The following is a 12378-nucleotide window of genomic DNA, read 5'->3' as shown; positions in this document are numbered from 1 at the left end:
ATACTATGGGATTTTCACTGAAAACTGCAAATGACTGAAAGGGCAAATGAAAGAAAAAACACAATTTTGAAACTACTGTTCCGCTTATGTCATTGACTGGACATGGATTTCGTTCTCATAGTTTGCAAGCGAAGCTGAGAGTGACAATAATTTCTTGCCATTTTCGTCTATTTTTCAGTCAATGAAAATGACTTTTATTAAATCTGGTGTCAATTCTCGATTAATTTTTCAAAAGGGCGTATAAGCAAGTGACAGTTTCTCTTTGTTTACTTTCTCTTCTATTAATTACCAAGCGGTTTCCACGTTTATCACTCAACTCTTTGCATGGAATGATACCCGAAACTTTCGACTTTCAAACAGAATAGTGATATCGAAGAAAATCTTTTTAATCACATCACAATAATCGAAAGAGAGAGTGATTAAAGAGAAACTGCAACTTGCTTATACGCCCTTTTGAAAAATTACCCGAGAATTAATCGTTAGTTTAAATCTGTTTTGAACTATGAAATTTAGATGGCCCACAAGAAAATCTAACTTAGTTTTATATTAATTTTATTTATCGTGTAAACTTTACCACAGTTGATCTGGATATGACAGTTTTCTTTCAACTCAGGTACGCCGTGGTAAACGGAACAAATTGCCTTCATTTTAACGCATCATCAAAAATCGTGCATATTCAAGCTACGCGTTGAAAATTTTCTAATATTTGGTGAAAATGTTTTAAAATTCAATGGTTGAGTATAATCACTAAGCAGTGCGCACAGTTTTTCGTGGAATAAATAAGTTTTCAAGTAAAAATGACGCAGTATTTACCACCAAACTTGCTGGCATTGTTTGCTCCACGCGAACCGATACCGTTTTTGCCACCACCGGATAAGCTTCCGCATGAGAAAAAATCGCAGGGGTATAGTGGCGTAGGAGCATTGTTGAGCCTATTCGAGGTAAGTTGTATAGTTATGTGATATAATTTGTTGGATATATTGTCAAAAATACGCAGGATCCGAAAGATACTCCGCCACCAACGCGGGTAGAAACACGGGAAGAACGTATCGAACGTCGCCGCCGGGAAAGAGCGGAACAGGTAGCTTACAAGTTGGAACGAGAGATTGCCACATGGGATCCGACACAGATGACAGGGCCGACGGAGGACCCTTTCAAAACCCTCTTTGTAGCTAGAATTGTAAGACCTACTTTCAAAGATTGATTTTTCTTAGTCGCTAATCCGTTCAAATTCCATACGTAGAATTATGACACATCTGAGTCGAAATTAAGAAGAGAGTTTGAAATGTATGGCAACATTAAGAAAATCGTTGTAACTCATGATAAGGAAACCGGTAAACCTAGAGGATATGCTTTCATTGAGTATGAACATGAACGGGATATGCATTGTGAGTATTTTTTACACGTTAATTATTTTAATTTTTAATCAGCACGAAGAGGAGAAAGCAACCGTTAGGTGCATGCGTTACCGTTTGCTGGTTGCTTTGCTCTCTAGAGATCATTATGGTAATGTAGTCTGATTAGCTTCCGGTTAGGATCTCGTTTTATTTCAACTTACCCAACAGCATCCCCCTGCTGAGTCTTCTCATATCGATAAGCTAAACAAAACACCAACTAGTTAATGATTGGAAAAAACACTTCTAATGGTCGTCGTTTTCTCGTTCTCGTTCTCCTAACTACAGTCCTTTGTAGGCCAGCAGTTTTAGCATATAGCTGGAAGTTGCCATCTGCTGTTACTTGACAAGCCCAGTTTCCCCGTTAGCTAATGTTTTGAACGAGTGCAAAATCTGAAACCAAGAATTCCAGACAACGCGATGGTCAAAAAGTGGTCCAAGGTTCATTTAGTGTATGAAACCAGGTTATATTTTGAAAATAGCATTTTATACTGGCCAATACCGAACTAAAAAACCGTTTCCAGTGTGGTTCCATTCTAGATGCAAGAAGGATTTGCCTCCTTTTTCATTTGAGACGAATGAGTGCGTTTACGCCCCGTCACTCGTTCACTGTAAGTCGGACAGTAATTGAAGGGATGGTGTTGAATCTGCGCTGGGTTAGGTTTGTATGAGTGTGGTAAGACAGGGTAGAAAATGGGTTAACAGACTGCTAATACCAACCATACAAATGTGCTTGTGTTCCGACAAACGATCATATCGAGTAAAATAAATTATACGTGTGATAGCAAAATTGGTTTCTTTTGTACGCAAATTGCCATTGAACGCATGCTGGTCGAAAAGACAACGGTAGTCGGACTTTTTGATAGTCTTCACATATTTTCATGTGTTAGCTCATGAGGCGAAGAAAAAATGAATTTGATTTTTTTTGCCCGATGAACGATACACTTCAATGATTTGTTTACAGTGGTGTGGTGCAGAATGACTACTACTCGTACGCCGAATTATGTTTAGAATTTACTGTTGTGTTCCTTCAAAGTCCTACTTCCTATTTTCTTTCGTATATTAAAGAAGAATCTTATACCAGACTAAAACTGTTTATATTTTCTTCGTTAAATGATTTCGCTGAAGCGTAAGTTATTTTCAATGGCAGGATGTCAAATCCGTCCGAAAATGCGTCGTGGATTGGGTAAAATTAGGACAGATATGTGTATTTGTTTCAATTCAAGTTCATTTCTGTGTTTTCGAATAATTTTAAATATTCTTTGAAACGATGGTTAATAAAATTTTCAAGAAAACGTTTCCGCCTTTTGATGCAGATTTTTTTCAAGGAAAATAAAATCTGTCGTTTTTAGTCAAATTGTCTATGTCTAACTCTACGTTGTTCAATCAATGTTGGAACAAGCAAAATTGAGTAGACAACGTAGCATCAGGAATTGGCTTTTTGACAACAAAAGATTTATATTTCATGAAAAAGGCTTACACTAAAGACAAACATAATAGCCGAAATTTGACCATTCTTTTTCGATAAACTATGCAGCCAAATCCTTGCCTGTCAAGGCTCCGATGTACGGAAATCTGCATTGAATCACCGACTTACTCAAAATCGATTCTCAATTTGAACGAACAAAATTTTAGTGATTGTTCAGTGTTTGGTTTAATCTTTTTTAGAAATTATTCAAAATAATGTTCTGATTGTTCGGAAAGTGCATTATTATTAATATCGTTTGCTCATACCCGGCTTTAACCTCTTAGTAGTCGTTCGCCGGGTAAAAGGTAAAGTGTATCGTTTTGCCGACGTGTGGTAAAAAAAATTACTGAACTTGTTAGTAAGTAACAAATATACCGATATATTTTGCTGTAATATTTTTGTTGAAATTTCGAACAGTTTGTTAGCTTCGATTACAGAAATTCGGCAAGACACTTGCCATCTAATATATTATATCAGATGTAACAGTTTGCTATAAGTGAAAACTAAAAACTGAAGAATTGATATTTGCTAGTGTTTTTCAATAGAATGAAATATCGATATACTTTTTGATGGGATTTTATTTAAACTTATTTCGTATCATCAATACAATAGAAGTAATCCGTGCGCTGCACGTCGAGCAAATCTGACAATAATGTCATCAATAAAACCGCTTCAACGTTGCAACTGAGACAGCCAAGGATGCTAGGTCATTTTTTTTAATTCTGTGCTCGAACCAAAAATCAGTCCGAGCAAAAAAAAACGCTCTGTAGGAAACTTTGTTTTACTTAGCAATTTGAAAAGACTTTCTGAGGCTCATTATCAGTCTGTGATTGATATCAGAAATCTGTAAAAATCAGTCATTTTTTAAATCTGTGCAGCATATTGAGAACCTGTGAATCTAGCACCTCTGGAGACAGCAATTTGTTTTCAACTGTCATAAGCATAAGCCACTGAAGCCTTTCCTGAAGTTTTCACAGAACCAAACGTGACAAAGAGAACAACAAATTTCAGAGCTAAGCTGAAAAATTCCCTCTCTTCTTGTTTCTGTACAGTAACTCATGTGCACGGGTCAGTTTTATGTTTTTCGTAAAGTCCGATCAATTTTACCGTATACTTTCCATATTTCGGGCACTTGCTACATTCCCTCTCCATTGAAATAACCTAAAAATCTTCTTTGATATAAAATAGCATCTGTGTTCGCCAAAAGCATCGTTTCTCGCCGAATAAAATTTTATATTGAACTCCCCTGTTTTAGCGAACTTACTTCAGTTCTCATCCATGATATTACTATATTACTATCTAGCACGACCTTAACATGCTTGCCCCTCTCTTGTTTTACAAAAAAATTGGAGATGAAAATTGATTTTCAAAACTTCCTCCTTCTATTCTTAATTTTAGCCTGGTCTTGCAGCCTCACCAGATGAAAACCACAAGTTTCTTTTTCCGTATTTCGTCCATTTTATATTCGATGCTGAAAAGATTGCCAGAATTTCACGAACACTTTCTATTTATTCATTCTATCTATTTATCTATCAGTAATTCTTGAATGTTAATGTCAGCAAGAGAAAATGATACGTATGCTGTGTTCATCGAAGTTTACGTGTTCTCTTAATTTGTTTTATTTATTAAAAATGGCATGCATGCAAACTATCTCTTTACCGTAAATTTAATCATTTGAACCACTTCTCGAAGAAAACCCATTTTCTTTCCCATCGTTGATCCGGTAAAGACGTTTGAGAATCGTTGTATTTCATTGCCGCTTGTGTCTCTGGAGTGGCGTCTCGTGACAAAATTTGTGCACTGCTTATGCGGCGTGTCGGATGTAACAGTACTTTGTAAGCGAAAACTAAAGATATACTTATGGATGGGATTTTTTTTATTAAACTTATTTCGTATCATGATTAATAAATCTCAGAGCTGAGCTGAGTATTTTTTTTCTCTTCTTGAATTTCTGCAGTAACTCATGTGCACGAAAAAGACACTAACACAGCGACTATATACTACCCATACTTGCATATCAGTCCCATATCGAAAATCGACAAGTTGAGAAAAAGATGAAAATTCGTTTCTTTTTTCGCTACTGAGATGATTCATCAGTGATACTATTGAATCACATACATGAATTACATTAGGATAACGACTCCCTATTTCATCTGAGCTCCTATTTCCATCTCATCCCTTCACCTCATTACTTTGAACATGAATAATATCTTACAACGTACCTGAACCAGGCTGTGGAATGTTTTAAAACGATTATTCAAGCCATTGTCATACTTTCTCATTGGAAGAAATGGTATTAAATTATTTGGTGATATTTTTTTTTATTTAAAACAAACTCACTTTTCAATTTAGGACCCATTTTCGTCTCAAGATTTACAGTTCGTCATGTTTCTGAATATCTACTGAACGATTCGCCTCAAAACATGATCACTGTTTCGCACAATTACACAACTATTGAATGCTGGATGGATGGCTTCATAATTAGTAATGTTCACTTGCCACTTGTTTAATTGACGATTAAAAACTTCAAAAACTACCCGACAAGCAATTTAAGTCTTCAAAAATATGAGATGAAAGTTTTTCACTTAGTTTACTTGATTGCGCTTTGTTTTCATCTGCTTTGGTTTTGTAAAGTTGCCAAGCTATCTCATAATGTTACAAAACAAAAATTGTTTTTCTTCTTCAAATTATCATCAACAATTATTTTTTTGGTGTCCGTGACATTAGTTTTATTATATTGTTGATATTCATATTTCAATAAAACCGTTTCGGCTTCGAATATCTATCTACATAACGCTGTAAAGTGTTTTCTTCAGCGGCTGTGCACAGAGATGCCAGATATTTGCATAGAAACTATGTATCTGCTCTATCTGTTTTCACTAATCAAATAAATCAGTTCAAATTGGTTTAAAATTTTAATATAAATGTTTATCAGTTTTCATCATCAAATACTTTCCATACAATACAAAAGAATTCCATTTTAACATGTGATTTGTCCGTTGATCATTGAACTTTTAAAGAAATACTGCAATCATATACTAATAGATACTCAGAGAGAAAGATCTAACTTTTTACTTCTCACTTCTTATGAGCCTTTACAAATCTGTATTAAATTTAGAAAATCTGTATAAAATCTGTACTCTGATGCGATGATGATGCGAACGCAAAAATCTATACAATACAGATGAATCTGTATAAATGGCATCTCTGGTTCTGAATTTTGTTTTTATAAGTTCTCCAAATTAACAGTAAAATTTTTAATTTTAAACGAAAGGTAACGAAAACAATCCAAAAAAATTTTAAACGTCGAAATGATTCCAAACTGTTTCTAAAAATATCGTGTGTTGTCTCATAGTTGACATTAGGCCCTTTTTAAGAAAAATACTGACATTTTGAACCTGAGAATGTAATAGTGCAATATTTTGGTTTTGATTACTGTCGCCATTATTAGGAATTATCATTAGGACCAAATTGTGTCTGTTGATTGTAAATAAATAAATAAATTGCTAACTTATGAGGATGAATAGGATGGATGATAGGATGGATATAAAACCTTTGAGATGAAATTAGGAGCACAGTAGTGAACATATCAGCAGTGCTTTTAGCTGATGTTTTGAATATTATTTTAATTTCCAAGGAATGTGAATCAATTTCCAATGTGGAGCAAGGCGAATATGAGCAAAAATATGAGAAAATCGTATTGATTTCAGTGGCTAAATCAGGTTTTAAGGGAAAACGTCCTTACAAATGAGATGAAATAGGAAGCCCTTACCCTATAAACTTTTCATCTGGAATGAAATATCGCATTTTTTGTCATTCACTTATATAACATATGTTACGTAACAAGATGGGACCCATATGCGAGTACTTTCATTATCGAACGAAAAGATACTCACATACCGATCCCATCTTAGCATGCTATGCTTCTCTTGCATGTGGCAAAATTTCATGTTTGATTTTCCATTCGTGTGAAATTTTTAATCGTTCTATATAATTATTTTGTGATATCATGTCAGGTCTTCATGCAATTAAATTGTGTGATAGAGACTCTTCCACGGAAGACAGCTCAAAAAGTGACTTTGTAGATTTGACAAAAGAGCTGAATCTTTTCCTAAAGTTTTTGCTTTTGGAAACTATTTCGGCGAGGAACTGAGATCGAATTATCGTACCGGCTATATCCAAAGATCAACTCAAAGTTAGTTTATCTTACTTTATCTAAATTTTTGCATGCATTGCCCGTGCTAAATATTGGTACAGTTGCCGTGATTTCTAATGCGTATGACAGATATGCGAGTACTTTTCATATGGGACAGACCCGACTTGATAGTTTTTTCTAATTTGGCTGAACTAATCCAAAGTAATTTTTGCAATTTTCGATAGTAAGGTAAAAATAGACGTTATGGGACTGATATGCGAGTATGGGCAGTATAGGCCTTGTCAGTTGACTGCCAAACGCATCCATTCCGGCACGAGTCCCCGATTTCCGGTTCCGGAAGCATCGGAAATAGTGTGCACAAACTCTAAAATGGGACGAGCTCATTTTTTTCAATGAAGTCTTGACCGGTTTTTACAAATTTAGGTTCTTATGATTCCATACACAATTCCTGAATTTGATCTGGATTTGACTTTCGGCTTCAGAACTACAAGGTGATGAGTGTCCAAGAATTAAGAATTCAAACCGTCTTATAATGCGCACTGGTACGTACATGCGGTGGTACGGAAGAGAAAAACACGGTGCTAAGGTAGAGACAAATTCCGGGATAATGAAAGACAAAAATGTCTATCCTTCATATAGTTGACTACTTAATGGCCCTAAATACTAATTGCAACTGCGGCAGTCTCCCGATTCCGGCTCCGGGAATGTTAAGTTGCGAAGGGCACCGTTACACCACTAGGTGGATTAAAACAGGAATCAATTCCTAAAAGCTGCACAATATTTCCTATCGTTGAAATAAGCATACCTTCAGTAAGGGAAGAATCATGTCAGTTTTGTTCGTATTCTCATCAATTCGGTAATGACTGTGACATTACCCACCCGCCTTTTCATTTCGAATCTCTTGCAAGAATATTTACTCGGATGTCGAAAATACATTTTCTTTGTCCGATTATTTACCTGAACCGTAAAAAACGACGGTGTTTTAGAAGGCAACACATTGGACTCGTAACCATAAAACTGTCCTGTAAAAAAATCATAAACAGCTAGTCAAATTTTGCACTTTGGTATTATCCATCAACCGATGGTTGCAAAATTTTAAATACGTTTATCTGTACGTGGAGGGCGAAGTATTCCTTAGAAATGATTCAAAATAACAGAATCTGCTAAACCTACCAATCGTCCGACTACCAGTTCTCTTTGGCCACATGCACCTTCCTAATCTGCGATGGAGCTCTCATGCAAAAACAAAAGGTAAAATCAACGGACAAGATTTGGTAGGCCCTGATCTTAATTTAACACACGCGTGCACAGTGTGACCGATTCAAATTCGTCGAGTGGTTGTAGGTACACTCGAGTCTCGAACATACGCTGCATGCATAGGCCGATAGTGTAACGAGGAACAAACAGGAAATTTGATTTTTTTTACACTGTTTTAACTATATTTTAAATATTCATATTTAAAATGTAAGTGTACCAGTACTATGGATCCCGGATAGTAAGTTTCTTTCATGTATCAAAATATGTTTTTTGAATTGCGCTCATCCTTCGAACGTAAGTATTGTGCGCACCAGGTAATAATGGGTATTTTAGTGAGTCTGGAGCTACTCGGAGATCGGTGTTGATTCAGTTGATCAACTTGCAAAGACTACATCACCAACCACACACCTAAAACTGAAAAGTACTGACACTTCGTAAGTTCTTCGTAAGTAATATTACCGGTTGCCTTGGTAGGTATTATTACAAAGTCGGATCCTACTGAAAAGAGCAGAGATCAGATAGAAAAATCATGCCAAGCCACGAAAGGTCCATGTGTTGGTGATGAAAGATTGTGTGTAGTTGTTTCTCGTAGCAGTGTTGCTTGCGTCTACCTCGAAATCTTCTTTACCTTGTCTAGATGAGATATAGGCTTAGTAACAGATAGAAAGTAACAGATTAAGTCCGGTGAATTCCTAAAACATGTCGTAGACGGTGCGAACTAAATTTTGATAATGCGATCTTCCTGGGTCCAAAAAATGTTCACACCTTCTACTTCACTCTGTCAAATAATTCGTTTCAGCATAGTTTCTATTTCTCCGTAAACCAATAGTGATGTATAATTATGAACAATTCTTTCTTTGCGACACACAAATATCTCATTCCGAAAACAAACAAAAATCTCCTTCTGCGCGTCGCCAACATTTTCCTACTCCCGTAAACAGCCGCCTACAAGCATGCTGATGGTAAGAAAATTGACGGTAAGCGTGTGCTGGTGGACGTCGAGCGGGCCCGTACGGTGAAGGGTTGGCTTCCGAGACGTCTCGGAGGAGGTCTCGGTGGAACTCGCCGTGGTGGACCCGACGTCAATATCAAACACTCCGGCCGAGAGGACAACGAACGAGAACGCGAACGTTATCGGCTGGAGCGAGAGCGAGAGGACGGAGCGAATCGCGAACGTCGGGAGCCAAGGTTCGAAGCGAGTAAGTGCACCGTAATCTCCAATTAGGGGTGTTAATAAACAATTATTTTTTCCTCTCTCTTTCAGGATTCGATCGTCGTCGATCGCGTTCTCGTGATCGCGATCGTCGTCGTCGCAGCAGGTCCAAGGATCGACGGCGCCGACACAGTCGTGAACGTGAACATGAGGAACCGGAACGTGAGAAACGTTGGGACAAAGATGTCGAGCGACCGAGGGAGAAAGAACGTGAACGAGATCGTGATCGCGATCGAGAGCGTGATCGGGAACGTGAACGTGATCGCGATAAGAAGCGAAGACGTACTCGTAGCCGTTCAAGGGATCGAGATCGGGAACGCGTCGAGAAGAAACGTGACAAACGTGATAAGGACAGAGAGCGAAAAGAACGAAAACCGGAGTTCCGCGAAGGTGACATCAAAATCAAGGAGGAACCGATGGATGGTAAGTGCAGACCCCTGGAAGCAACCGAATCGGATCTAAAAGATAAAACCAGCAATCAATTGTTATAAGTGTAAGAAAAGAATTATTCTTGCAACTTGTAACATACCATTCATTAAACGATGATTGCAAGAATAACCAAAAAAATGGCAAACGAGGCTCCAGGGCTATTAGTTTCTAAGTTCGAACTGTTTAGTAGTATCTAAGCCTCTGACAACACTCATACTCAGCGTTCCCTGATGAACTTGTACGGAATTTTCACTAATTTAAATTTCTCTTCCGCATCGTTACAGATTATCCGGACTACAGCGCCCAATACGCCCAGTACCAAGCGCAGGTTAAGAATGAAGACGGTGAGGAGGAAAAGTATCACCCCGATGAGCACCAGGAGGGCAATGGAGCGATCCGAGCTCGTATCGGAGAGAACGGTTCCCGTTTTGGTGCCCCTCCGCCGCACGATGATGGCGCGTACAATCGGTATGGTGGCTACTAACAATGACAGCATTTTATCCCAGAAACAAAAAATCTCGGAAGCAATTGTAACATGTTTACTGAACGCAGATTATTGTGACTCACAAACGAGCGGATTCGTTCACTTTCCTAGATCATGGTACTTCTTCAACCATAGTTTTTCTTTTTTTTATAACATAAATTTCCACCGGCAATACAACTGACGGTAAAGCAGACACATGTAAAGGTTAAGTATAAATTAAAGACTCATAGACGTGCGCTAACGAAGCTAATATTCAAATTCAGTCTACATGATTTTATCATTATATAACTTCTCAGGTAAAGTATGTTTTGCAAATGTAGACGGCCTTAGCTGTTATGTTTGCGTTGCAAGTTTTTGATTCTCCTAGTAAGTAGTACTATTGGTATCAAATTGAAAGTTTCTGGAGCGTTCAACAATAGGCATAGATAACTTTCTTTTCCATCAGGATATGGGTCATTGTATGCTCCGAAGTAAGTACTGAATAAAGAAGACACATTTGGTCGTAAACATAAATCAGGGTGAGTTTCTATAAAATCCGAAATCTATGATAATTCTTATTATTTTTATTTTTGGGATTAGTTTCAAGATTTTCAGAATTCTGAGAATTCGAGGGAAGTATACGCGAGTGTGAAAGATTTTTTTAAAGGTTTTTTGAGGTTTCTTCTTTGGGTCATCATATATATTTCGGGTTCGGCTTTCCGAAATTTTGGTTTTATGTGCTAAGTAAAAACATCGTCGGCCTCTTGTTATTCCGCCTTTCGTATTTCGACATTTTATTAGGCTTCAGTTGAATGATGCACTCCTGTGTTTTTTTTTCATAAATACGTTTATTTCATAGGCAATATACATAAGTTTTTCTTCGCCGTGGCATCCACAATACATAGTTGAAACCTAATACATTTCGAATATCATATTAGTATGTTGGTACTCATTAGTTAATCTAAACACTGTTTTTATCAAGCGAGTTGCTATTTTAAATTACATTAAATAAAATACATTTATTTTGTACATGATTTTATAACTATTTCAGGTTTGTTTGTATCAGTTCACCACTTATGTTCAATAATCTATAGTTGGCTATTGGTTGAACTCATGGAAGAGAAAACAGTCTAACATAAAATAAAATTTAAATTGGAACTCCAATGGATTTAATGAAATGATAAAGAAGTTTCATGTATTGAAGGTCACGACAAGCAAGAATGTCGCGAACTGGGACATTGGATAGTCCTACCTTGGGTACGCAAGGAATTTATTAGTTGAGATCTGACATCACGAAACTCCACGCATGTCCAAACAACATGGTCAATATCGCGGTAACCTTCGCCGCAAGCACAATGATTAGTCTCGGAAAGTCCAATTCGAAGGAGATGTGCATCTAACGTGTAGTGATTGGACATGAGTCTGGACATCACACGAATGAAATCTCTACTCACATCCAGTCCCCTGAACCATGCCTTTGTCGATATTTTCGGAATAATTGAGTGCATCCACCGACCCAGATCATCTTTATCCCAAGAAGCTTGCCAGCTGGCAAGTGTTCTTTGGCGAGACGCGCTATAGAATTCGTTGAAAGGTCTCTCATAAATCTCACCCTCAATAGCACCACGTTTGGCTAAACTATCGGCTCTTTCATTGCCTGGAATGGAGCAATGAGCCGGAACCCAAACTATTGTGATTTGATCATTATTATTCAATACTAGCTGGCCCGTCGAACTTCGTCTCGCCTGAAATTATTTTTTTAAATTTGTGTTTTCGGACAGCAGAGTTGTCAAACGTTAATGTTTCTTTCCATTATTTTACTGATTACTTGGCTTACAATAAACGAATTACGACAAATTCATATCCAACATTAGGAATTATTGTGGATATGTTCAATGCTTTTGTTACGCAAAAACTAAACAAATGCACCAATTGCCATCTCATCCTTCGAGTCAGTGTATTGAACAGAGATTGTATATCTCTCTCAAACTAAAGATT

General features: G+C 37.2%; 1 protein-coding gene across 1 annotated transcript; it reads left to right on the top strand.

Annotated features, from left to right (window-relative positions):
• The first annotated feature begins 624 nt into the window (after positions 1-624).
• Positions 625-10914, top strand: LOC131434535 (U1 small nuclear ribonucleoprotein 70 kDa). Its single transcript, XM_058601293.1, has 6 exons — positions 625-941; positions 998-1180; positions 1244-1388; positions 9217-9474; positions 9540-9911; positions 10202-10914. Exons 1-6 carry the CDS (start codon positions 798-800, stop codon positions 10399-10401), a joined length of 1302 nt encoding a protein of 433 aa, XP_058457276.1. The 5' UTR covers positions 625-797; the 3' UTR covers positions 10402-10914.
• The last annotated feature ends 1464 nt before the right edge of the window (positions 10915-12378 follow it).

Source organism: Malaya genurostris, chromosome 3 (genome assembly GCF_030247185.1).
Source record: "Malaya genurostris strain Urasoe2022 chromosome 3, Malgen_1.1, whole genome shotgun sequence".
In the NCBI taxonomy this organism is placed as follows: domain Eukaryota; kingdom Metazoa; phylum Arthropoda; class Insecta; order Diptera; family Culicidae; genus Malaya; species Malaya genurostris.
The sequence above is the reverse complement of the archived record's forward strand: the minus strand, read 5'-3'. Positions and strand labels throughout refer to the sequence as shown.

Bases quoted from the DNA above. Each gene is read 5' to 3' on its own strand.
- LOC131434535 (XM_058601293.1), top strand. From the start codon at position 798: ATGACGCAGTATTTACCACCAAACTTGCTGGCATTGTTTGCTCCACGC. The intron at 9,475-9,539 runs GTAAGTGCACCG...TCTCTCTTTCAG, and splicing joins GGAGCCAAGGTTCGAAGCGA to GATTCGATCGTCGTCGATCG. The intron at 9,912-10,201 runs GTAAGTGCAGAC...GCATCGTTACAG, and splicing joins CAAGGAGGAACCGATGGATG to ATTATCCGGACTACAGCGCC.